The 25939-nt window shown below is 41.2% G+C and overlaps 4 protein-coding genes across 7 annotated transcripts in view; 1 reads left to right on the top strand and 3 right to left on the bottom strand.

Moving 5' to 3' along the window:
• Window positions 1-9471, bottom strand: part of DDX58 (DExD/H-box helicase 58) — a 57858-nt gene extending 48387 nt beyond the window's left edge. The window contains exon 1 of one of the 2 annotated variants that reach the window (XM_036330615.1): window positions 9337-9471. The gene's annotated coding sequence lies outside the window, so the exon portion shown is untranslated. Of the gene's footprint in view, window positions 1-7321; window positions 7446-9336 lie in introns of those variants that run through there. The other variant, XM_036330614.1, reaches the window with a different exon arrangement.
• On the bottom strand, window positions 507-9472 carry TOPORS (TOP1 binding arginine/serine rich protein, E3 ubiquitin ligase). 2 transcript variants are annotated; one of them, XM_036330609.1, is made up of 3 exons: window positions 9337-9472; window positions 7322-7516; window positions 507-3756 (listed from the first exon to the last, which is right to left on the bottom strand). In XM_036330609.1, the coding sequence occupies exons 1-3, from the start codon at window positions 9337-9339 to the stop codon at window positions 829-831; spliced, it is 3126 nt and encodes a 1041-aa protein (XP_036186502.1). In that variant the 5' UTR covers window positions 9340-9472; the 3' UTR covers window positions 507-828. The 2 variants fall into 2 exon arrangements, with proteins under 2 accessions (XP_036186502.1, XP_036186503.1); XM_036330610.1 differs by lacking the exon at window positions 7322-7516.
• On the top strand, window positions 9205-10022 carry SMIM27 (small integral membrane protein 27). The gene is made up of 2 exons (XM_036330619.1): window positions 9205-9382; window positions 9750-10022. The coding sequence occupies exons 1-2, from the start codon at window positions 9338-9340 to the stop codon at window positions 9861-9863; spliced, it is 159 nt and encodes a 52-aa protein (XP_036186512.1). The 5' UTR covers window positions 9205-9337; the 3' UTR covers window positions 9864-10022.
• Window positions 10023-10432: 410 nt separating this feature from the next.
• On the bottom strand, window positions 10433-23929 carry NDUFB6 (NADH:ubiquinone oxidoreductase subunit B6). 2 transcript variants are annotated; one of them, XM_036330617.1, is made up of 4 exons: window positions 23628-23928; window positions 21217-21309; window positions 14293-14337; window positions 10433-10611 (listed from the first exon to the last, which is right to left on the bottom strand). In XM_036330617.1, exons 1-4 carry the CDS (start codon window positions 23805-23807, stop codon window positions 10543-10545), a joined length of 387 nt encoding a protein of 128 aa, XP_036186510.1. In that variant the 5' UTR covers window positions 23808-23928; the 3' UTR covers window positions 10433-10542. The 2 variants fall into 2 exon arrangements, with proteins under 2 accessions (XP_036186510.1, XP_036186511.1); XM_036330618.1 differs by lacking the exon at window positions 21217-21309 and having other exon boundaries at window positions 23628-23929.
• Window positions 23930-25939: the final 2010 nt, after the last annotated feature.

Genomic DNA, 25939 nt, shown 5'->3' with positions numbered 1-25939 from the left:
GTCTGGCAAGGGTTTTTGTTTGTTTTTAGTAAGCTAAATGCCACATAACTGCATTTTTCTGTAGAAAGCAAATATTATACTTTTCACAATCAGGTTAAATAACTAAAATAAAATTGTGAAATGCATCTCACCTGAAATTCAGAATTTATAACACAAGTATATCCTTAATTACTTTTTAGTAAAATAGTTTGACTTAAAAATTTATCAGCCACTCACTATATAGGAAAATTTCTAGATTTTAAAGTGTTACTGTTTATTTTTTTCTTTCGTTGATTATACACTTTTTTACTGGCAGATCAGATAAACAAGTATATAAAAGAAATATTTAAACTATTCTTTTGGCAGAGGATAAACTGCAGATTAAATGTCTCAATTTAACCTTAAGTAATGGTTTGGAATCATACAAATTTTTAAGAAGAAAAATAAAGACTATCTAAACAGATTCTCTTAGTTTATAACACACTTCCAGAATAACTCTCAGAAAAAAAAATTCAAAAATACTCTACTTTAAAATTGTCAATACCATATGGCTTTATGAAATAACTTCTAAAATTATATATTTTTATTTAAAAAGGATCCCAAGTTTTAAATAAACTGCTAGCAATAACAATTTCTTCACTTAAAAGTGCATATTTGAGGGTGCGACATACTTTTTGAACAAATAATTTTTACAAATTTTTAACACATAAAAAAAAATAAATCACAAAATATTTTTAAGGGGGAAAAGTTTTCACCAAAACTCATCTTTATATAGATTGCAATAGATGACACTTTTCCTTTTTCTTCTTTTTATAGCATCAGAATTCTCAATGAGGTGCTTTGGCAGTTTTAAGATATATCATAGTCTCCACCAAGACATACCGGCATTAATGATTTCCGTGGAGATGACAATTGCCTCGATGACTCAGTGTGAATAGACACATTTCTGGGCTGGTTCTCCAAATCAGCAGCAAAGGTGCTCTCTTCTCTTACATTGAGAGTTTGTTCAAGTGAAGCTGGCTGGAGAGGAATATTATCTACAGTTTTGTTGGCATTATTTAAGTCGTTAAGAGTGGTAATATCACACTCTTTGTCCAGAACACTGACTTCATCTTCTATTGTAACTATATCTTCAGTTTCAAATGTTTCCAAAGGAGCCAAAAATTCACTTTGTAGAGGGTCTTGAGGACCACTATTGTCACATTCTGTATCCTCCTTTACTTCAGAATCCTTATCACTATCACTGTCAATGGTAATTACAACTGGGGAATGTGAAGCATTATCTCCATGGTGTTTCTTATGCTTCTTCTTATGTTTCTTCTTTTTCTTTTTATGATGTCTATTTGTATCAGTAGCTTTCCCTTCATAAATTATCTCTACACTTAGGCTCCGGGTCCTCCTTTTCCTCTTCTTGTGTTTTGTCTCTCTGTCTGACGATCGGCTATCTGAAAAACTATCACTCTCATTTTTATAATTTCCACCCAATTTTGATGAAGATTTTTGGCAATGACCTTCCTTTACTTTAGAAGTAAACTCACGAGATGGTTGAGCCACTTCGTTAGTACCCTCCAAATGTCGTGTTTTGTATTTTCGTTTCCCTCCAGGCTTTTCATTTCTTACCCTATCCGGCCCTGTAGATGCAGTCTTTGATCTATTACTAGATAGGCTCCTTGACCTGTGCCTTTCATAGTAGTAATATTTTCTTTCACTGTGATTATTTTTTTTCCTAGCATTTGTTCTTTCAGAAAAGGACTGAATTCTAAATTCTGGACTTGAAGATTGTCTGGAATAATGAGCTCTAGACAGAGTTCTCCTCCTATAAGATGATTCATAGCCATCTCTATCCTTGTTTCTACTATAGTAAGTATACTCCCACTTATATCTCCTTCCATAATTATTTTTTAAATAATAATGATCTCTAGTTCTGCTCTGTGATCTTCTTTTATTATGATCACTGCTACGAGATCTTGATCTGCTTGTGCTTTCACTACTTAGAGAAAGAGTTTGGCTTTTTCTCGACCAACTACTATCTCTAGTTCTTGATCTTTTTTTGTCTCTTCTACTTCTAGGTTTACTACTCTCCCTGCTTCTGGATCGTTTTCTTTTCATTCTTTTCTTTCCATGATGCCTTCTACGATTCTTCTGATCATGCCCACTTCTACTCTGGGAACGTGAATCTGAACTTCTCGATCTTCCTCTCCTTCTGTGTCTATGGTTATATGGGGAATATACTCTGTCTCCTCTGACAGATGAGCTCAGGTCTCTGGGAGAGGACAATGATGTACATTGTTTCTCTTCCTTCTTTGACTTGATTCTTGTACTGGAATCACAATGACCTTTATTTATTTGCTCATCCTTTCCAAGGACATAGCGTGGAGATGAACATCTGCTAACATCACTATCACCAGAACTGTAAGATTGTTCTTGTTCTTGCGTCTTCACAGTCTCCATTTTCTCATAAGAGCCTAATTCCTCAGAATCCGAGGACAGTTCAACAAGTTCTGGAGTCCTCTCAGCTAGTGGCTTAACAAACCCAACAATGACACAATTATCTGAAGAAGAATCACTGTCATTATTTAGGTCCTCATTGGTTTGTACTTCCTGTATCTGAGATGTGGCTCTTTCTGTTACAAGTTCTTCATCTGAACTATCAGAAGTATTTAAAAGGGAAGACATGACAGCATGTACTTGCTCTGAGCTTGAGTAAGATGGCCCTGGCGTCTCGTCATCCCATGGTGCCCGACTGACAGTGGCCACATTAACATCCATCTCTCGGGTCTCAGCCTCATCTGGGGAGATTGTTATGACAGAAGAATCCGAATGGCTACCTTCTTCGTAGGAAGGAGCAGGGCAATCATAATTAGCATGCTGATCAAAGGCTGCCATGTTAAAAGGAGACCTAGCAAAACTGATGAATTCATGTATAAAATGCTCAGTCCGATTAAGTAAAAATGGCCTTAAATCAGACACAAATGCCTGACTCTCCAAGTCATAGCGAGTAACATTACTCATAATGATGTGCTGTACTATATTTACTAAAGATCCATGAGCTCCAAAAAGAACTGTAAGTTCGCGTTTTAACCAGGGGACTAATCTGTGAAGACAAGCTGGATTTCTGCGGAAAAATTCAGCTGAAATATCCCTGTAGCGACCACCATCTTCAATATTTCTAACACGAGCACCAGCTCGATAGAGAGTTCGCCTAAAATTAATAATATCTTGTTCTTGAATTTTCCGCAAAGATCTTTCATCTGTAGTAGTTGGCCTCCTTGGAATCTGTCTCATAAATTGAGAAATTTCACCATCTCTGGGTCTTGTAGAAATGCCTAACCCTTCAAATAATACTCCACTATCTGGTGGAGTTGTTGTTCTTCTATTCATGGTTCTACTGGGTGAATAAAAAGCATTTCGTTCTCTTGTCATAGTTGTACGATAGCGAAATCTTCGACCATCAGGGGTGGCAAAAGAACCATTACATGAAGGCCTTAGGACGTACTCTTTGAAGTCATCTTCTGCCCTCACAGAATGGAAAATAGAATCAAAGGGCTGTTTACATAGCGGACATTCAGCTTTGTTTTTAGACCACTCTTGTACACAGCGAAAACAGAACTTATGTAAACAGCGATCTAAGTAAGACACATTATCAAATCTATCCAAGCAAATAGGACACTTAGAATCAGGAGATGCATCAGCTGGTACTGTCTGTTGCAATTTGCTAGTGCCAGCTTTAGGTGAAAAGTTGTCCATTTTATATTCCTTAGCTGCTGATGCCATTACCTGTAAAAGGGAAAAATTTACATCAATAATCCTGTAAAAGAGAAATGACCAAACTTGCAAAAAAATACAAACATACTTTGGTGAAAATAGTTCAGTAGTTCATTATCTTTAAAGGGGCAGTGTAAACTACTAACATAATACTTAAGTACAAGTTCAAAAGACAAATTGTCTGGGTTTGAATCCTGATTCCATACTAGCAGTATGCCTGTACAAGTTACTATCTCTATGCTTTAATTTCATCTGTAGATTACTGCATCACAGGGTTTGTGAAGATGTAAAAAACCCTTAGAAAAGGCGCCTAGTACATAATAAGCTCTCAAAATATTATATAACACTCTGTTATTCTTTTAAAAAATAATTTAGCCCTAGCTGGTTTGGCTCAGTGGATAGTGACAGCCTGCGGACTGAAAGATGCTGGGTTCAATTCCAGTCAAGGGCACACGCCCAGGTTGCGGGCTCCGTCCCCAGTAGGAGACATGCAGGAGACAGCCGATCAATGAGTCTCTCTCATCACTGATGTTTCTATCACTCTCTCCGTTTCCCTTCCTCTCTGAAATCAATAAAAATATATTTTTAAAAAATAATGAGAAATATTTGATATATACAAAAAAGTACAAAGAAAAATATTCCAAGAATCCATGTATCTACCACTCAGATTTAACAGCATTTTCTCTGGTTAGTCCAGATTTCTAAAAAAATCTCCCTTATGTATCCTCCTATCCTCTGTAGAAAACAAAGACCCCAAAACATGAAAGTCCTCAGTTGGTGTTATTTCTATGTATAGTTTATATCTTTCATATACATACCGCAAATAATATAGACTACTGATTTATTTGTGGTGTTGTATATGCACCTTTAAAAATAGCTTTAGTAATAACTTTCTATGGTGACAGTAGGCTTATTGTGGTAATCACATAGTAGATATATAAATGTTGAATTACTATATTGTACACCTGAAAAATAATATTGTATGTCAACTATACTTGAACTTAAAAAAAAAGCATTAGTGAGATAATTTGCATACCAGAAAGTTTACCTGTTTAAACCAATTCTGTGTTTTTTAGTGAAATATTCTTTTAAATACAAGAAGGACTTTTAGTGAAAATTAAATTAAATACTAAATGTAAAACCACCCAAGGGCAGTACATGGCTCACAGCAAATGCTCACTAAATATTATTATGCTGTGATTATTATTACTACACTATTGTTACTATGCTATTATAGTCAGTTAGTCACTGATTTCCTTTCAACTCCCTTAAACAGCCTTTCTTAGCCTTTTTATTTAATCAAAAGTCAGCCAAAATGTATCCTGAATTATGCTTTCAGTCCCTTTCCCTTATTATCTTTCCCACAAGGATCATTAGAATCTTAAAGATTAGTTTTGTTTATTTTAAATTCATCAGTTTATATTGTCTATAGCTTAACAAATGAATTTGCCAGAGCTGAAATCTAATTTGCATTACATTTTAGCCTTATTATCTTATAAAATTCATCTAGGTGCATTTTACACATATATAAAATGATATATGTTAAATATTAGTTTCTTCCTTTACGTTTTCCTGAGCCTATTATTAATCTTAAAAAAAATTTTTTTTTAATTGATTTTAGAGAAGAGTAAGGGAGAGGGATAAAGAGAGCAGCATCAATGATGAGAGAGAATCATTGATTGGCTGCCCCCTGCATGCCAGGAATTGAACCTTAACCACCTAATTCATAGGTCGATGCTCAATCACTGAGACAAGTGGCCTGGATTATTACTCATCTTTCTCTACTCCTCTATCACAGGAACTCCCACCACTAGTCAGCTACTGTCAAGTTAGTCAAATAACAGACCTGTGATTTTCTAAACAATAGACTCATTGGTTACACCAAGTTCTAACAAAAACAAACAAACCCCACAACAAAACTCTGAAATTGTAAAGTATTTCATCATAGATTTCAAATTAAATGTGCTCATCTAGGGCATCTTAACTTTCTCAGAGCAGTAACTTAATAGGAACTCAGTGCTGAACAAGTTTCTTCAAGGGGTCCAACTATTTCTAGTTTTCTATTTTCTACAGTGGAAATGCAAAAATCACCATTGTCCTTAAGAGAATAGAATCATAAATATAGAACACCAATCGTTTTTCTGTCAACATATTTACATTCTGAAACCTTAATATTGCATACATTTCTCAGCATTTCCTCCTATGTCTATTTTTTATTCTCCTACTCAGGAAAAAAAGCAGACAACAAACCTTTAGGATAAGGCACAACTAAAAAAATTAGCCTGCTATAATTGGTCAAACATTGAATTAACATACCCCTAATGCCTTGGCAGAGACAGACCAAATGATTTCGAGGGGCTTATACGAGAGGTTCCCCACCCCTGCTCTCTATATAATAAAGGGGTTATTAGACTTTTAAATACATTGTTTCTAATTTTTTATTTATTGATTTTAGAGAGAGAGGAAGGAAAAGAGAAGCATCTATTTGTTGTTCCACTTATTTATACATTCATTGGTTGATTCTTTTTTTAAAAGATTTTTAAAATTGACTTTTAGAGAGAGCAAGGGAGAGGAAGAAAGAAACATCGAGCAGCTGCCAGGTTCGAGCCCAAACCTGGGCATGTGCCCTGACTAGGAATCCAACTGGCAACCTTTCGGTGAACCAACTGAGCGACACCAGCCAGGGCCATTGGTTGACTACAGTTTTGCATGTCACTGATTAAAAACAAACGAATCTCACCCCCAATCTTCACCACAATTAAATTATCTACCAAAACTTCCATTCACTTTCCACTTCTATTCACTAAGTCACTATTTGCCTCATCTCAGTCCCGCCCCCTTCCAGTGTAGGAAACTGCGGGCCGCGAGGAAAGCCACACTGACTGACTGGGCGAGCCGGCCCACAGTGTCTAACACTGCACGGACAACTCCATCAGGCACGGACTATGTCCACGCTTCCTTTGGTTGAGAACTGCCACCGGCCAGGACCTAACACAATCACCACGTGCATTACATTAAAACAACGAACTAAAATACTGTTATTCCCATTTTACAGACAGGCTCAGAGAGGTTAGAGTGGTTCTCAACCTTCCTAATGCTGCGACCCTTTAATACAGTTCCTCATGTTGTGGTGACCCCCAATTTCATTGTTACAAATTGAACATAATGAAAGCAGAGTGATTAATCACAAAAACAGTATGTAATTATATGTGTTTTCCGATGGTCTTAGGCGACCCCGGTGAAAGGGTCGCGACCCACAGGTTGAGAACCGCTGGTTAGAGCATCCATCCGTCACACCTCTGAGAGGGGAAACGCCACGGTTCAGACTCGAACATTTAGTGCTGGTGCCCCCATCCCTCAGAGACCAAGGTCTTTCCAGGGCACGGCTCGGCTTGTCGCCCTCCCCACCCAACCACCGATCCACAGGTGCGTTGCAGGTGTCCCGCCGTGCCCGCCGAGGCCCGGACGGCCTCTCAGCTCCCGAGTCTACGGAGTCTACCGGCCTCCCTCTGGAAGGGAGCTCCTGCTCGCCCTGCCCTTCCGACCCCCGCGCCCCATTGTTCCCGACCTCACTCACCTCGGAGAAGGTCGGCGAATGCCGGGCTGGGGCACTGGTGGCCAGCTCCCGACGGCCGAGGAAGCCAGGTCGGTGACGGCAGGATCCGCGAAGGCGTACCCGGCGACTTCTCCGCGGACCCTCCGGCGTCGGGGCGTGCGGGGGAGCTTCACCCTCCTCGCGAGACAGCGGAGACCCCGGCGGCTGTTGCGACCCCTGTGACGTAAAGCGCTCATCACCAATGGTAGCTGGGAGGCGGCGGCAAGAGCCCAGCCCACCCAAGGCCCCCCGCGCGTCAAAACAAAACACCCGCCCGCGTGACGCATGCGCAGTAGGAGGGCGCCGGCACCGAGGGCGGAGCCAGGTGCGCTCGGCCCTTCCCCCCCGACCCACCGCGGTCCGGGAGGGAGCCCGCCGCCGACCCTCCCGGGCAGAAATCCCAAAGCTCCCTCCCCATCACCGACCTCGATGCTAATCTCTGGAGGTTACAAAGGCAGTAACTTAACGTTCGCTCCTAACTTAGCAGGGAAACACGATAACTAGCTGGTCTCCTCCAAACCTCACCAAACTTTTCGAGCAGTTACTAAAAGACTCTAGAGCAGCGGTTCTCAACCTGTGGGTCGGGACCCCTTTGGAGGTCAAAAGACCCTTTCACAGGGGTCGCCTAAGGCCGTCGGAAAACACATATATAATTACATATTGTTTTTGTGATTTATCACTATGCTTTAATTATGTTCAATTTGTAACAATGAAAATACATCCTGCATATCAGGTATTTACGATTCATAACAGTAGCAAAATTACAGTTACGAAGTAGCAACGAAAATAACTTTATGGTTGGGGGGGTCACCACAACGTGAGGAGCTGTATTAAAGGGTCGCGGCATTAGGAAGGTTGAGAACCACTGCTCTAGTGTGTAAAGGAACTGAGTGACAAGGAGGTGAAGTCACTTACCTCCTAGGTCTAGGTCCTCCAGACTCTAGAAAATAACACGGAGATGTGACTGGAACCCAAAGCCAGGGCCCAACCAGCAGCTACAGTCTTCAGACAGAAAGCGCTAGTCTAGTCGGGATACACAGGAGCCAGCTTGAGGACATGGCCTTGAAATCTCCGCCAAATAGACCGTTTTCCTATCAAGACGGCTTCCCCCTTTCCCCACCCCCGGGTCAGGGTTAAGACCCCATTGTTTGATGAGCTCGGAGATGGACGAGAGAGAGCGCTGCGCCCAGCGCGGCCCACTTGCCCGGCCTCCCCCGGCCTCGGCCGCGAGCGTCCCCGACGCCGTGGGGCCGCCCCGGTGCAGCCGCGCGGGCCAAACCGCCGTCCTCCTGCCTCGTATGTGACACGCGCTCACGTTCCAAGCGCAGCAAACACTGGCTGACTGGCAGGCAGTGTGCCGGGCACGGAGGCCACGTTACTTCTTCTGAGAAGTTACCATTTACATTAAACCAGGCACTGCGTTATCAAAGACTTGTTTCTTGAAGAAGCGCACAGTTAACAGGGATTCCCACAACGATTTGTCACTGTTATATACATGTGGGTGGTATTGTTTCCGCCAACGATAAATATACGAAAGACTCTCAATATGAGGTGGGAACAGATGCAAGAGGAAACGTTAATCCTTCCAGAGTTAGACGCCGGTGTCATGTTTGAAATACGTTATTAGTTTTTCAAATACACGTTAAAATGCACAAGACGGTACATTACCTTGCATTAAACTGCACTGCAACTGAAAGAACCCGCCGACGAGGTGCGCCTAACTCTCTAAACGGCCAAAAAGGCCATTGAAATCATGTTCTCGTTGGTCTAATCCCGGCCGGAAAGGCGGGCCAGGCCCGCGGTCCGTAAGCCCGCCCCCGCTCCGGGCGGAAGAGCCGCCCCGCGCTCGGGAAAGGCCCCTGGAGGCGAGGGGGCGGGCGCTCGTGCCCGGATGTAGGATGGCCGCCGCCGCCGCCGCCGCCCGACAGCCGGCGCCCCGGAGGTCACTCTAGGCCGGCAGGCCTGCCCGTTCCCGCGGATCGCCGTGGTCTCCTTACCATGAGGCCAGTGAGTCGCCGCACCCTGGACCGGATTTATTCCGTGGTAGGTCCCGGGTCTGGCGAGGCTCCACGGTGTCGGCTCCGTCGCCCCCGGGCGGAAGCCCCCGTATTACTTCAGCGCCCAGAAACCCCAAAACCCATTCCTGAATTAAGCTTTCCACTCCCTCCCCGGACTCCGCCTCTTCCTGGAGGACACGCTCTTCCGCTTCTTACGTCAGGACAGTGGGTGGATTCGCCTCCGGAATTCCATTTATTCGTTGGTTACTGTAATTTCCACCTTAGCAACGTACATGGCAACCAATGGGGAGAGGGCAGCGAGGAAGTACTACCCACAGTGAAATTTTTGCTGTTACTCCCCCTCTTGCATTTTTATTTAATTTTTTATTTATTCATTCATTTATATTTTTTAGTTGCTCCTCGCGATCGTATTACTTTCCTGGGGATATGTCATCTATGCATCGACAGTAGCCGCTCGACGACAACTAAGGAAGAAATACCCTGACAAAATATTCGGGAATGAATGAAATTTTTAATTCCTCTAGATTTTATTCTATGCAAATACTTCACTTTAAGCTTACCTGACACATGTCTATATTTAAAGTAAAATCCATAATATAAAGTTTTCAAATTTATTATTGCATACAGTCCTTTATAATAAACCATGAATGTGCTAACTTTTCCAATACGTGTACTTTTAAGTTCTCATATAACAAAGCAACCTAGATCTGACAGCCTTTGAGTATCAGATCATAGATGAAATGACGTGATTTTCCATTTAGAGTTCCCAAAATACTTCTTTTAAAATGCCTCAGAAAGCCACCTTTAAAACAAGTGTGTGGAATTTCTAACCTTATATTTGTTTATTACATTTCATTCTGTTGCATACCTACACAACAGACTAAGTATCATGTAAGAAAAAAAATATCGTGTGACTAATTTTCTACATCTTATTTTCTGACTCAAGAATGGCCAGAAAAAGGTGATCGTTCATATCATTTTTTTAAGCAGGTCCAGTTTGTACTTACTGTTAAATACCTAAATAACTAAAAATATCTTAAATTGTACAGTGTTTCGGAAGAAACAGGCAAACATATCCGAGAGTAAACTTTATTAAAGTTCCTTTTCCAGAGAATATAGTCAGTAAATATGGTAATGTAGCAACAAAACTTAGGTTCATATGCCTTTGAAATTTTAAATTAATCTTCAATGATGTTGATCAGGAAATTCTTTCATTGGTGGAATTACTTCTCCAGTCTCCAGAATTATATCACCCTAGGAAAACAAACATGTATTAGTAGAAGGATCTTGTCTGTAAAGTATATCCACTCAGTCAGAACTCACAGTGAAAATCTAGTTCAGCTTTGGCATTCACATTATAAAGGGACTTAGACAAAGCAGTGTCTGTCTAAAGATGAGAAACCAGTATTCAAAATCTTAAGGTATAAGTGAAAGAATAGGGGAAGTTTCACTCAAAACAAAATGACCAGAAAGAGCATAAAAGTGGTCTTCACAAAGTGACACAGGAATAATGTTTACTTGCAAGGCCCCAAGAAATAGAAGAAGCCCTAGAAAAAAGTTACACGGAAACACCTTCAGCTCAATCCTGGAAACTCCATTGACAAACTATATAATTAGTTAATATAATTTCAGGCAAATTACTTAGCTTTAGTTTCAGCTTTGTGTTCAAGATAGCAGATTCTATCAACCTGACAGTCCATGAATGACTGGGTAGAGTAGAATTATTCCTCATCCCCACCCCAGCCTTTTCCTGACCTGGTACTGCTCAGGATTGTTATTTAATAAAAAAATAAACTTTATGTTTAAGCCATTATACATTTTGGGGATAATTTATTACCACAGCTAACATTACCCTAACACAGACATTAACATTCTGAAGTGGTACTAACGCTGCCATAATAAAAATTAAACCACATGGCGCTGGCTTAGCAGTCTGGAGGCAAGGACACTGGCATTGGAAGGTAAAAATAAAATGAAGGCCAGTAGTAACTTGGAAGCAGACTATCTAATGAGCTTGAGGTTCTAGGAGAGGAAGCTGGAAAAAAGTTAGGAGTTCAACTATTAGTTGCCTTGGAAAAGTACCTTAGGAAACATGAGCTCTGGCAAGAAGTAGCTGATTTGAAAGCAGAAATAAAAAGATATCCAGGACCTTTCAGGATTGGAAAAACAAATTGCTTCTGAATCTTTAAATAGTAAGGGTTAACAATGAAGACATTCTGAGAAACAGAAGCCCAATAAAGCTCAGTAAACAGGGATGCAGCCCTTTGTCAAAGATCAGATTGAAGTGGAGTCTGTTTCAGATGGCCTCCGAATAGCTGCCACTGCGTTGAGAGGCAGCTGGCATGAGGACAGCGAAAGGAGAGAGGAAGGCCGCCGCCTCCTCCCCGCCCCCCGCTGCGATCTCCGGAGTTTCTCCGGCAGCGCAGCGCAGGAGCTGGAGGTTCGCTCCGCCGCCCCAAGCCGCAGGGCACCGGGTGGGCGGCAGCGGCCGGTAGCCCGGGGCTCTGCACCGCCCCCCCGTAGAGTGGCGTGGCCGCCCTCGCCCCTCGCCATCTCTGCCGCTCACGCCCGCTCGGGGACTGGCGGGCCGCGGCACATCTGTGCTCTGGCGCGCAGCCAGCCCGGCCCTGCCCTCCGGGTGTAGCGGGCAGTCATGCCGCGCCCCACGCCCGGCAGCGCGCGTCCAGCCCGCTGACCTTCCCTTAGGGCAGCCCAGCCCTGGAGAGCACGGCGTGCCTGGCCGGCGGCGAGATGAGCTTCTTCGGCTTCGGGAAGAGCGTGGAGGTGGAGATCGTGCTCAACGATGCGGAGAGTAGGAAGCGAGCGGAGCACAAGACGGAGGACGAGAAGAACTATTTCCTCTTCTACGACGGCGAGGTGGTCTCCGCGAAGGTGAGCCTCGCGCTCAAGCACCCCAACAAGCTGGAGCACCAGGGCATCAAGATCGAGTTCATCGGGCAGATCGGTCAGGAGCAGATGTCACAGTGAACACCCCCGTGTGGGTTGAAAACGTCTGGCAGAGAATTCATGCCCTATACCACATGCTGCATGTTTAACTCCGTTTTTAGGCACTTCCTGGGAAAGCTTGTTAGATGCTCTCTCAGGTCCTCAGGGTTCAACGAAGAATATCTGTTCTCCCCTTTTGCAAAGGCCAGAAGCACTGACCCCAGGTAGGAGGGGCCTGGGGAAGGGGAGTCCCTGCAGGCAGTGAGCCTGAACTGTTCACCTCTGGCATTTCAGAGAATGAAATCAGGTGGAAGACCAGCTGATCCCGCAGGAACCTCTGTCGTTTAGTCAAATCCAGATGAGTGTGGCCTTTTATGTATCGGAAATAGGTCTAAAGAATGAGTTTCATACCCTTTGCTCTCCGGCTTCTAGCTTAGATAGGATTTCTCAACAGCATGCTGTTGACATTTGGGGCCCGGTCATTCCTTTTGGTGTAGAATGTTTAGCAATGCCCCCGTTTCTACCCACCCAATACCAGAAGTACCCCCCAGCTGTAACCTCAAAAATGTCTTGAGATACTGCCTTACCTACCCTACAGGGTAAAAATCCCCCTAATAAAGACCCACTGAGTAGATAGGATGAATCCAAAATATTTTCAGCTGAGTGTAACATGTGAGGTAGCGAAGTCCTTGCCTGCTTCACATTAGGATTTTCAAGTAGCAGCTTTAACACTGTTGCATGGATTCTTTGGCTCTGTCATAGCAGTGTAGACAGGCAGGGTTAGCCTATGTCTGAACCACCGTTCCAGGTGGCCATACCTTGTCAATACAGAAAGATAACCACAATGTCTGCTGCCCCAGCGGGATTGACTGAGCTGCCCCAGCTGGGGAGAGGGGCTGGATGTCAAGATTTAGTCTGAACGAAGAGGCTGATTGCTGTACCTGCCCTGACTGGTTTCTGGTCTAACTCCTTGGATCCCAGAATAGCGTCACTGCTGAGTTTTCTCAGTATGTTTTATTGCTTCCATTGATAACTCTTCCTGGGCCCCTGAGCACTCTGGGCTGACTTGACCTTGTGCCTTTCTCTGGGCTGCTTTCTTCCCTGTAAGACGAGGATAACAAAATCACCCCGTGAGAATGTTGTGATGTCCAAGGGTTGTGCTTCATGCAGCGCGTGGCGTATCTGTGCCATATACCTAAGACAGTGTGCCTGCTGACTGACCGCAGGGCACCAGAGTGAGGCCAGTAATTTTGTTGAAGTTGTGGTCTTGTGGTTTTCTCCTTCATTGCACTCTTTGGCTATGTATGAAGTGGGTGGGACTCGGTCAGATTCTTTCTGAGATCTGGCTGTATGGTAAGAAAGTTGATTGATATCATTGTGCTCTGTCCCCTTCCTCATTGATTTCCATTTTAACTCAATTTTTTTCTTATAAATAGTAGTCTCTTTGACTTGGTTCTTTTCTTCTCTCTCTCTCTCCTTTCCCTCCCTTCCTTCCTTCCTTCCTTCCTTCCTTCCTTCCTTCCTTCCTTCCTTCCTTCCTCCCTCCCTCCCTCCCTCCCTCAGAAGAGTTAGTTCTGTATTTTGAAAATGAAGTGCTTTATGTAATTAACCTTATCCTTATGACTAATTTATTTTTCCTCCTGATGAAAGTGTATTTGTCACTGGCTGGGGGGGGGGGGGGGGAAGAAGGGGACATATGTAATACTTTCAACAATAAAGAATTATTTTTTTAAAAAAAGAAAAAAGAAAGAAAGGAGAGAACTTGGTAACTGTATAGAAAGGTGGCCACCTCCCATTTTCAACTGGAACTACTACCTTACAATATTACACTATTTCCTCCTCTTTTTCTTTATTTTTGTATAAGACTATACAAAATAGGCACTTGAAGTGACAGTGAAAAAAAAGGAACATTTTAGTCAATCACTTAGCAAGGGAAAGGAGAAAGAAAAATAGTGAAAAAAAGGAAAAATCAGGTGTTTTAAGACTTACTGGGAATATTCTGGGCTTCCTTTCAACCATGCCATATGGTTTTGTCTGCAATGAAAGTAATGCTCTGTTAATTATGGTTTTAGCGTTTCTTCTAAAGAAATAGATCATATACCAAATGTTTAACTTAGTCCCAAATTTCCACCAAACTCCAGACTCATACAACTGTATACTCAATATCGCTACCAGTATTTGGCTGTCAAGCAGGCACCTCAAACTTAACCATGTCCAACACTTAAGTTTCCCCAGTCCCTAACTTACCCCTGTCTTGGTACAAGACCCTTTCATTCTCCCAAGTAAGTAGGGCAAAAACTTTGACTTCTCAGCAGCTCCTGTTGGTTCTACCTTGAGATTATTTTCTGAATGTGCTGCTCACCACCTCTAGTACTACTATCCTTGTCCAAGTCTATCATTTTTCACTTGCGTGCCGTCCTACAGTCTAAGCTCTACACTGCAGGCAGAGTCAAGTAATTCTTTTATCATGTATCACTCCTCTGCTCAAAGTTTCTTAATTCTTTGAGACAAAGCCAAAGTCCTTGCAGTGATCTCTAAGACCCTGCACAATCTGGCCCTTGACTACCTCTCTGAACTCCTACCTCTCTCTCCTGTACTATAGTACTTACACTAAGGTAGCTCCTTTGCTATTGGTCCAATCAGTTGGGCCAGCTTGAGCCTCAGAGCGATTATACTTAACTAGAGGCCTGGTGCACGAAATTCGTGCACTGGGGGTGGGGGAGGGTGTCCCCTCAGCCCAGCCTGTGCCCTCTCACAGTCCGGGACCCCTCACTCCTTACCACTCGCCTGCTCACTGCTCCTTACCACTTGGCTCGCTGCTCCTTAGCGCTGCCATGGAGGCAGGAGAGGCTCCCACCACCGCCACTGCACTCACCAGCCATGAGCTCAGCTTCTGGCTGAACAGTGCTCCCCTTGTGGGAGCGCACTGACCACCAGGGAGCAGCTCCTGCATGGAGCACCAGCCACCTGGTGATCAGTGTGTATCATAGCAACCAGTCATTCTGGCTGTTGCACTGTAAAGGCCCCTTAGGCTTTTACTATATAGATGATTCCTCTACCTGAAATGCTCTCCTAGTTATTTGCTTGGTCCATGCCCTCAAGTCATTTATGTTTCTCTTCAAATAACACTTCCTTAGAGAGGTCTAATTTTAAAAAAAACCCAGCTCCTATCATTCTCTAGTCTTTTACCCTGCTTAGTTTTTCTTCTACAGACTTATCACCTCCTTTTATACCTCTTTGTTTATCTATTTATTACCAGTCTCCAAGACCAGAATAAACATTTCACGAGGGCAGGGATTCATCTGATTTGTTCACTGCTGTATCCCTGTTTAGAACAGTGTATGAACATAGGAAGAACTAAATAAATATTTGTAGAGTAAATGTATTGATTAAGCATATACATCTTCATGAAATACCAAACCAAAAAATGTATGGCATGATATAAAATTCAGAGAAACTGAAGCCAAAAGCAGGAAACTTAGAATACAATTAGAGGACATTAAAGTGTTTTTAAAAACATTTTACATAATACAATGTGAAAACATTAAAAATGTCTTTAAGAACTCTAGTCTGGCTGGTGTGGCTCAGTGGTTAAGCATTGACTTATAAACCAGGAGGTTATGGTTCAATTCTCCAACATGCCCTGGTTGCAGAGCACATCCCCATTAGGGGGCATGCAGGAGGCAGCCGATCAGTGATTTTCTCTCATCATTAATGTTTCTCCCTTCCTCTCTGAAATCAATTAAAAAATATTTTTTAAAAGAACTCTGACCAGAAGTAATAAGACATTGAAATGTCATCAGAGAGAGATGGTAAAATTCAAATAGGCAGTAAAGGTGTTAGCAAAGTGGCTGCAAGGGTTATTAAGAATGCAGTCCTGCCCAAATCAAGAGAAAATAAGGTAAGAGAGAGGCCTTCGGACCTCTACTGACACATAACCTTTAACTAATTATGTCCATCTTTGACCCAGGAAAAAATCACCTGGAAGTACTAATCCCTCAAATAAGCAACCATATTAATGTCTTGAATTGTTGATCCAATAGCTGCAGCTTGTTAAATTCACTTCTTTTAGGATATAAGTGTCTTTTCAATCCTAGAAAAATTGTTAAATACAGATATTACAAAGTAAATCAAATCCAGAGTATAAACTGGTGAATGTCAAATTTAATAAGTTCCAAAAACAACAGACAATCCATATATTGTTTACAGTATTTGTAATGTGTAAGGTAATCTGGCTATTAGAGGTTTTAAAATACTAATTCTAGAATTCTAGAATTAAAGAGCATAATTTATTTAGACTTGTGATTTTAAGTTTTAAATGATTTTGTTTCTTAAGGTCATTAATTTGCCCTATAAATACTTAAAAATAAAATGTATAAATGTAGTCTGAAACATTTAAAGAGAATTTGATTATGTTTGTAGGTAGAATTGTTTTAGGAAAGTTCAACTTGAATTAATCCAAAAATAATGAGAGCAAAGAAAGGAGAGTGTTCATATTTTCCTAGCTATATAAGTATTTTAACAGAATTTAGAAAACAAATTTAAAGAATTAGAAAAACATTTTTTTTAAAATTTGAAATTAACAAACTGAGTATTAATTTATATTCCAATAACTGTGAACAGTTCTTTCTGCACATAAAAACCACTCTTGGATGTTAAAAACAAAACTGACAGAAAATAATATATTTTCTTTTCTAGGGTCTTGCATGTTAAGGAAAAAATACAGACCTATAATCATATGAAGTGGCCTGTGTACTTGTAGGTGAACATAAATACAAAAACTTTAAGCCCATCAACAATAAACATTTAAAATATTCTCTGAACCTTAGATATATAAATTGTTAGTACCCTTTAATGGTTGCAGAAAAATTTTTGTGGGGGTTTGTGTGTGTGTGTGTGTGTGTGTGTGTGTGTATGTGTGCGTGTGCATGTAGTGAAAACACTAAATCCCAACTCTAATTTCTACATTAACCTCAGATTTCTAAACCTAAGACACACCCTGTCCACTGGGACATCCAGAGAAACAGATGTGATAGCTCATGTTCCTAAACAATTTTACTTTCTCCCCAGGACCAGAAAGCCCTCCTTTCCAAGGCTAGAAATTTTAGAATCATAAATGACTCTGAACCTTGGTTTCATCCCTAACTTAACTTGGCCTGTTTCTTCCTTTGAAAGTATCTCCTGGTTTCACTTTTCTCTTCCATTCCTGCTTCTTTGCCCTAAAAATATTCTCATCAACAAACACCTACTAAACCATGACAACGTCCAGCTGATTTGCTTGATGTTAGGACTTTCCTCCCTCCAATTCACCCCACATTTTATGTTTTCCTAAATCTATCACTTTTATAAAGTCACTTTCCTACTTAAAAGTGGAAAGCTTCCCACTGCCTACCACATAAAGTTCAACCTCCTCTGCCTAGTTTTCAAGACCTTCCATTAATTGGTCCCAGTCTACTGAGCCAAGAGTCTTGGGTAGATATGGCTATGCTCATTAGTGACTCCATATCTTTCTTTGTCACTGGAATAACTTGTCTCCAACATACTCCTACTAGAATCACCTATCTTCCAACTGTACTATAAACTCCTTGAGGTCAGGAATTTTGTCTTATATATTTTCTATAGCAATAAAGGTAGAGAACATAGTAGGTACTCCATAGTTGTTGATCAATGGATATAATCTGCTTAGTTAAGAGAACAAAGATGATGTCAGCAATCAGAATTTTAAAGAGACCACACAATCAACAGAGAACGAGTCATGTTAGAAGGAATTTTTTGAGAACCCCAGTTATTTGTTTCATTCTCCTTTTAACAAACTAACTTCAATGAGATTATCTACAATTTGTTAGGCAATCCCTACCTTTTGTTTTACCTTGAAATAATAGTTGCAAGAATTATAAAAATAATTTTTTTTTTACCCAGTTATTTCATAGTAAATTGCCAACTAGTTTACTTTAGGTTATTTCCTACAAATAAGGACAATATTCTTTTGTTTTAAGGAACATATTCTTAAAATAATCGCAATAGAGTCATCAAAATCAGGAATTTAACATTGCTATATTACTGCCTCCTGCCTAAAGAACCCATTCAGTCCTAACCGGTTTGGCTCAGCGGATAGAGTGTCAGCCTGCGGACTCAAGGGTCCCAGGTTCGATTCCGGTCAAGGGCATGTGCCTTGGTTGCAGGCACATCCCCAGTGGGGGGTGTGCAGAAGGCAGCTGATCAATGTTTCTCTCTCATCGATGTTTCTAGCTCTCTATCCCTCTCCCTTCCTCTCTGTAGAAAATCAATAAAATATATATTTAAAAAAAAAGAACCCATTCAAATTTTACCAATTGTCTCCATAATTGTTTGAAATTCTCAGAAAATTCCCTTAGATGACTTGTTCTTCATTGTTTAGACTGCTTAAAAATTTGACTGTTAAAACCATTTTTTTTCTTTTGACTAAACAGATTATGCCTATTAATCAAGAACTGCATTTAGTTGACATGTCTATTTAGTTTTTTTCAATATAGAAAGAATCTTCCGTTAATCTTTAGCTTTTAAGATCTTGACACTTTTGAAGTTGAACAAGGCTGAAAAGTCCCTCAATTTGGGTTTGTCTTATGTATCCTCACAATTAGATTCAGGTTATGCATTTTTGGCAGGAATATTGCAAAATTGATGCTGTTTTCTTTTTATTGTATCCTATCAGGTAGTACATTTCTGTTTGTCCCATTATTAGTAATGTTAATTTACATTTCTTTTTTTTTCTTTTTTTTTTTTTTAAATATATTTTATTGATATGTTACAGAGAGGAAGGGAGAGAGATAGAGAGTTAGAAACATCGATGAGAGAGAAACATCGATCAGCTGCCTCCCGCACACCTCCCACTGGGGATATGCCCGCAACCCAGGCACATGCCCCCAACCGGAATCGAACCCGGGACCCTTCAGTCCACAGGCTGACGCTCCATCCACTGAGCCAAACCGGCTTCGGCCTACATTTCTTAATTTAGGTGGTATCTGTCAGGTTTCTCCACCACAAAATTACCCTTTTTCTCTTTGAAACAAATAAGTACGTTTAAGATCGGTATTTTGAGATAAATCTTAGTATCTTTTGATGTTCCCTGCATGAAAAAAATATTACTCCGATGATCCTCAAATTATGACTTTTCTATCATTCCTTGTCCATTTATTATTTAGCAATCTATTATACAAAAAAAAGCTTTCTCTTTTACCCATTTATTATTTACTTATCTATGAGTATCGGCTCATGGATTTACATTTTTATTCAGTTGGCTATCATCTATTACCATCATTTATTTTGATGCTCAAACTGTCCCAATGAGAGTTCTTTCAAGCTGACTCTGTGTCCTTTTGATATAGCTCCATCATTCTTTGAACAATTCTTTACCTTCTGGAACAACAAGCTCATCTTGTATTTTCCCTGCCTCAGCCCTGGACCTGGCCATATCTCCAAAGAGCTCTGGATCCTTTCAGTGAAGAATTTTATTTAGAAAGTAAGACCAGGCTTCTGAATGTGCTAATTACCATGAGGTAGCTCTGCCACCAGGCACTGTCAGTGGACAGAGCTAGAGAATATCCACACTTACATCGACATTTACTTCTATATTTATCAATCATTATTAAAAACCATGAGTTCACAGCCATACTCCCAATTCCATTCTAGTAGCACAGGGTTTTTCCCCCTTCCCATATGTGTAGCTCCCTTTTCCAAAAATGGGAATCCTGTTCCCACTATCATCAATTTTTGTACTTATCTGACCAATGTTCCTGTATATAATCAATCTCCTGTCATGATCACCACACTCCAATATAAATAACATCCTCACCTCATTCAGGTTCTGACATCTTACTCTGTGCTGCCACCTCCATCACTGCCCCAAACTACCCTTCTTCTAATATCCTACACCAGGTTGCTGCCACTGCTTCTTTCCAAACAGGTCTACTCACCAATACTTTCCCTCTACCCCCCATGCAGCAACCTACCCGGGATCTAACACTCCTCAATGGGTACAAGAATGCCCTCCCACTCTGTCTGGGTTATAACACTCCACACTGGGTAGCCACCACTGTTCTCCCTTCCATGCCACTCCCCAAATGCACTCCTCCCTCACCCTGCCTGGGCTCCAACACCCTACACCAGGCTATCCTTAGCCATTAAACCACCACCTGCAAGATCTTTCAGTGAAAAAGTTCAAGCAAGCCGAAACCGGTTTGGCTCAGTGGATAGAGCGTCGGCCTGCGGACTGAGAGGTCCCAGGTTCGATTCCGGTCAAGGGTATGTACCTGGGTTGCGGGCATATCCCCAGTAGGAGATGTGCAGGAGGCAGCTGATCGATGATTCTCTCTCATCGATGTTTCTAACTCTCTATCTCTCTCCCTTCCTCTCTGTAAAAAATCAATAAAATATATTTAAAAAAAAAAAAAAAGTTCAAGCTTTTGAACATCCTGGATTCTAAAGAAAAAAAGTTGTGAAAAATCAAATAGAATGAAAAAGAGGGAAATGGAACGATGACAAAGATAACCTTTGACTATTTTGAATTTTACCTTATACCAGATCTATGCTCAAAAAGAGAAACAGAAATCCCTTTCTCCCTTCCTACTCATGATCCTGAATTTACACTAGTATTATTAGGTCAATTACATTCTGATCACTTAAATACTGTTTCTAGGAGGAAATGCATTTTAAGTTGTAAGCAATTAATATAAAGATTAACTTTTTGAAAAGCCATATATTACTTATATTTAATTAAACTTTTTACCTAAAAGGATTCAAAGGTGTTCACAATCAGTTACAAGAGGCACATTATTTCCACTAAGTAAAAGCAGGGTAAGGCATACCCACATAGGAAATAATTTTGTACCATATTAAAAATAAATTCTGAAAAACACATATTTAAAACATACTTACAGCCACATGATATTTTAAATGATAATGAATAATCCAGGCAGGTATAAGTACATGAGTAAAAATAAGGAAACTGTGTCGGTACGTCTTATAGACCTAGGGAGAAAAAACCATACACAAAATAAAACAGATATCCCATCTTTTACATTTGTGGCAGAAAAAAACAAAACATCAATAATACAACAATGTCATGATTATTTTAAAATCTCTAAATGCTACAAATTCCTTATAGTCTGTAGCTAACCTCACCCATTTAAATATTTTTACTAAACATAGGGCCTGCTAGGGGATACCTAGAGTGCAGGGCAAGTTGCATTAAGACAAGTAGCATTTTGCAAAACTATAGTAAGGCATTTATAGATTTCAAAAAAATATTACTTCTAGCCCTGGCCGGGTAGCTCAGTTGATTAGAGTGTCATCTCGATACACCAAGATTGTGGGTTCAATCCTCAGTCGAGGCACATACAAGAATCAACCAATGAATGCATAAATAGATGGAACAACAAACAAATTGATGTTTCTCTCCCACCCCCTCCCCCACTCCCTTCCTCTCTAAAAAAATAAATTAATTAAAAAAATACTTCCTTATTATCTTTATTATAAGTTTGTTAAAGATAAAGCATGGCATAAATAATGAAAGAATAATTTTAATCAATTTAACCAGAATGATCAAACCTACATCATTTTTCAGGTAAAGTCATCTCCCTAATTTATCCATGTCAGATACCCACAAACACCACTTGCATTATTCTAAGTGTGAGGTGACAATCTGAGCACACCAATGCTGGAAAAAGTGTTTTATGTACTGGGATAGAGGGTTCCAAGCTTACTTTCAGATGCCTTTATACTATTTTAAGAAAGGCAAAAGAGAACTAAAAAAAATGGAACTTTTCCAAGGCAGCCAATTTGACTGAAACATACCTATCCTTTCAGGGAAAAAATTCTAAGTGTTGTAATATGATTGTGGGGAAAAAATTAACTCAAAGTAAGGTAGGATGGATTTCAATAAATGATTACTTACTTCTTTACATCATGGGAGGGATGTCTACTTTCAACCAGTGGCTGCCCAAATCAACAAGTAATGCCAATGATACAAAGGGTGAGAGAGAAGTTGAATTAGAGTTTCATTTTACCATCATAAAAAAAGTATCTAAGCCCTAGCTGGTTTGGCTCAGTGGATAGAGTCAGCCTGTGGACTGAAAGGTCCGGGGTATGATTCTGGTCAAGGGCATATGCCTGGGGTTGCGGGCTTGATCCCCAGTAGAGGGCGTGCAGGAGGCAGCCAATCAATGATTCTCTCTCCCTCTCTCTTCCTCTCTGAAATCAATAAAAATATATTTAAAGAGAGAAAAAAATATCTAAGACCACTTTTTCAGAAAAATTTGCACCAGACTTCGTAGCACTGTAAGAAAGTAGATACACATAGATTTCAATGTGAACTCCTTTAATTCCTAGCTCTATGGCCAAGGGTAAATCACTGAGCTTTTGTAGGCCTCAATTTCCATTCATTAAGAACAGTTTTCTATCTTATAGGAGAAAAGAATTACATAAAGTAACACATGTAAAACCATCAGCAGAGCGCCATGCACAACGTAAGCACCCGTGTTACGTATTAGTAGTATTCCATTATTATTCCATTATTATCAGCCAATGTCGTAGCGAAGTGAAAGCAATTCTGAGATATAGTGCTTATCACTCATAACGGATGTGATTTAATGAACGACCTCAAGAAAATGTTCAGAGACCCTGAAAATAAAGACAGCTCCTTGAATGAGTGACTTTCTGCAGAGTACAGTGCAGGAATGGCATTTTTAAGTGACAAAGTGTATTTCACGCACATGGTGGTCGTTCAGAAAGGTGGCTCTTGAATATGACTCACTAAGCAGGGCAAGAGGATTCTGTCCGTTATGGTGACCACATGGGCCCGTACCATCAGCCGGAGACTCGTTGTGCCTTGGGATAGTGGGCTGCAGCGTTAGTTGGGTCTCTATAGCCTCAACCTTACACAAGTGTTCTCAAATACTAAAATCGTGGAATTCTAACCGGTGGACCCTTGGCTCTCCGTCTGGGGGAAGATCTGTACAATCAAGAGAGACCCAAACGAGTTGTAAAACCCAAGCAAGGATTCGCCTCCTCATCACACTACACAGCAAAGGGGCATGACTCTCCCAAAGTCACACATGCCCTTGGACTCCTGACGCCCAGGCCAGGACTCGTGGGACAGGGCTGCGATCTGGCTACGCCTACGTCTCGGTAGGACCTAATGCTCCCTCTTTCGGGAGGAACCACCGGGCTTGCGGGCGCAGAGCGATGTCCGTGTCCTGGGTTTGGCCACAGGAGCAGGCATCCCAGCAGACGAGTCTGGGGGCCGTGGAAGGTGGTGGTATGGCGGGCGAGGGAGGCCGGTCACTCACCAGGTTCTTCCAGGGGGCCGGGTGCTGCAGAAACTTGTTCCAGAATCTCTCCACAGGCCACATCCTCTGCGGGGGCAGCACCGGCTCCCGGGGGCTCAGCTCCTGGTCCTTCAGCCATCGCCGCCTCAGTTCTCGCAGCTGCTGCAGCCGCAGTTTCTCATCGGGCGTGTACCCCGTCATGTCGCCGCTGGTACCCCGGGAGGAAACGGCGCGCCCCCCGGACCTGGGACCGGTCACTGACGCGCGCTCCCTCCGGGCAGAGCGACCTTGCGAGGACGCCTGGGAGCGGCGCGCCGTGATGACGCCGCTCTGGTCTGCAGACGCTCCAATCGCCGCGCACGGGCCGGGCATGCGCAGAGCCTGCGCCCACCGCTCTTCGGGTGGGTCCTGAGGACCAGCGGGAGGATGGGAGGGGCGCTGTAGTTACGGGATAAGGGGCGCGGGGAGACGTAGGAAGTGTGAGGTCGAGGTAGAGGCTCTGACCGCGAAGAACTGGAGAGCTGGGAGTCGGAAGGATGCGAGTATGCGATTCACTGAACGTGATGTCCAATGTAAAATTCTTGACTTGCCTCTCCCACCTTGGAATTCCTCTTCTTGTGACTTCGAGTCTGTGGATTCGACTCAACAATTCCACTTTTAGGACTTTGCCCCCAAAATACGGTAGTAAAAATATGAAAGGAATATGTACGACTATTCACTGCAGCACCATTTATAATAAATACTGGAAATTACCCCAAAACTCCTCAATAGAGAACTGGTTGAAGAAATTATGGTACAACGACACAATGACGTGTTCTGTATACAACTGGATTAATCTCTAAAATAGATTGTAAAGTGAAAACAGTTAAGGGGAGAGATAATAGTAATACTAAATATATAAAATGTTTGATTAAATTTTAAAAATAATGGAAAGGAAACTTGATTTAAAAAATATTACCTATTTTTTTTTTTTTTTTTTTAGGACAGAGGAGAAATGGGATAGAGGAGACAGGGATAGAAGCTAAACTTCTTAGAATATATCCTATTTAGCCCTATCCGGTTTGGCTCAGCGGATAGAGTGTCGGCCTGCGGACTGAAGGTCCCAGGTTAGATTCTGGTCAAGGGCATGTACCTTGGTTGCGGGCACATCCCCAGTGGGGAGTGTGCAGGAGGCAGCTGATTGATGTTTCTCTCTCCTTCCTCTCTGTAAAAAATCAAAAACATTTTTTTAAAAAAGAATATATCTTATTTAATAAAACTGACTCTAGAACCATGTAAACATTTCATATTATTACAAACCTAAATTTACAAAAAGAAGCCTCTGAAAATGAAAAACTCAACGGATCTAACTGATCTGCTTAGTGGCATAATCTCAAAAACACACACCATTTCAAGTAACTTTATTCTTTCCATTATTTTCCTTCATTCTACTAAAATTTAACACAGACATAACAAAAATACAAATAAATATCAGTATATATAGACTAATTATAGTAAAATATGTTTAATTTTATAGAACTTTGTTACTTCAGGACCAAAAATCTACATTTTAAGTACCTTTAAACCATCAAATTATTGTACATCTAAAGAGAGATATACCTCAAGGACAAAAACTCAAGCTGTTTTAAGTAATCATATTGTTGGTAGTGATGGTGGTGGAGGTATTGTTAATCTGACACTGAAATGAAATGGTTTTGCTGGGATTTCTGTAATGGGAAAAAGGAGATACAAACGTAAACTTTATGAGTTTAAGTAAAAACTCTATAGTCCTGAATTTGCATCAAAAGCATCATGATCAATTTTAGGCTCATTGAATGGCCAACCTAGTAACCATGAACATCTCTAGTTCCTAGATTGTGACCTCTAATTATCATTTTTCATTCAAAGAAACTAAGACTTTTTGGAGTGGCAGTTCTCAAATATTTTGCTCCCCAAACTTCTTAAACTCTTAAAAATTGTTGAGGAGTCCAAAGAGCTTTGTTTATGTGGGCTACATATATAATTAGAATAACACTAGAAATTAAAACGGATTTTAAAATAAACTATCCATTAACAATTATTTAGTGAGAAGAGTGCCATTGTTTTTACACTTTTGTAAATTTCTTGAATGCCTGGCTTAAGTAGTAACAGCAGAATTCTTATAACCGCTTCTGCATTCAATCATATCACACAACATCACATATCATGTAGCCTTTGGGAAACTTCATACCCATTTGTGAGAGAATGAGAGTTTAAAAGGGCAAATAGCAATTCAGTATTATTATAAAAAGAATTTTGATCTCCCAGACCCCGTGAAAGGATCATAGGAACTTCCAGGGAAGAGAATGGTCCCC

This window comes from Myotis myotis, unplaced genomic scaffold, assembly GCF_014108235.1.
Source record: "Myotis myotis isolate mMyoMyo1 unplaced genomic scaffold, mMyoMyo1.p scaffold_m19_p_12, whole genome shotgun sequence".
Classification (NCBI taxonomy): Eukaryota; Metazoa; Chordata; class Mammalia; order Chiroptera; family Vespertilionidae; genus Myotis; species Myotis myotis.
The sequence above is the reverse complement of the archived record's forward strand: the minus strand, read 5'-3'. Positions and strand labels throughout refer to the sequence as shown.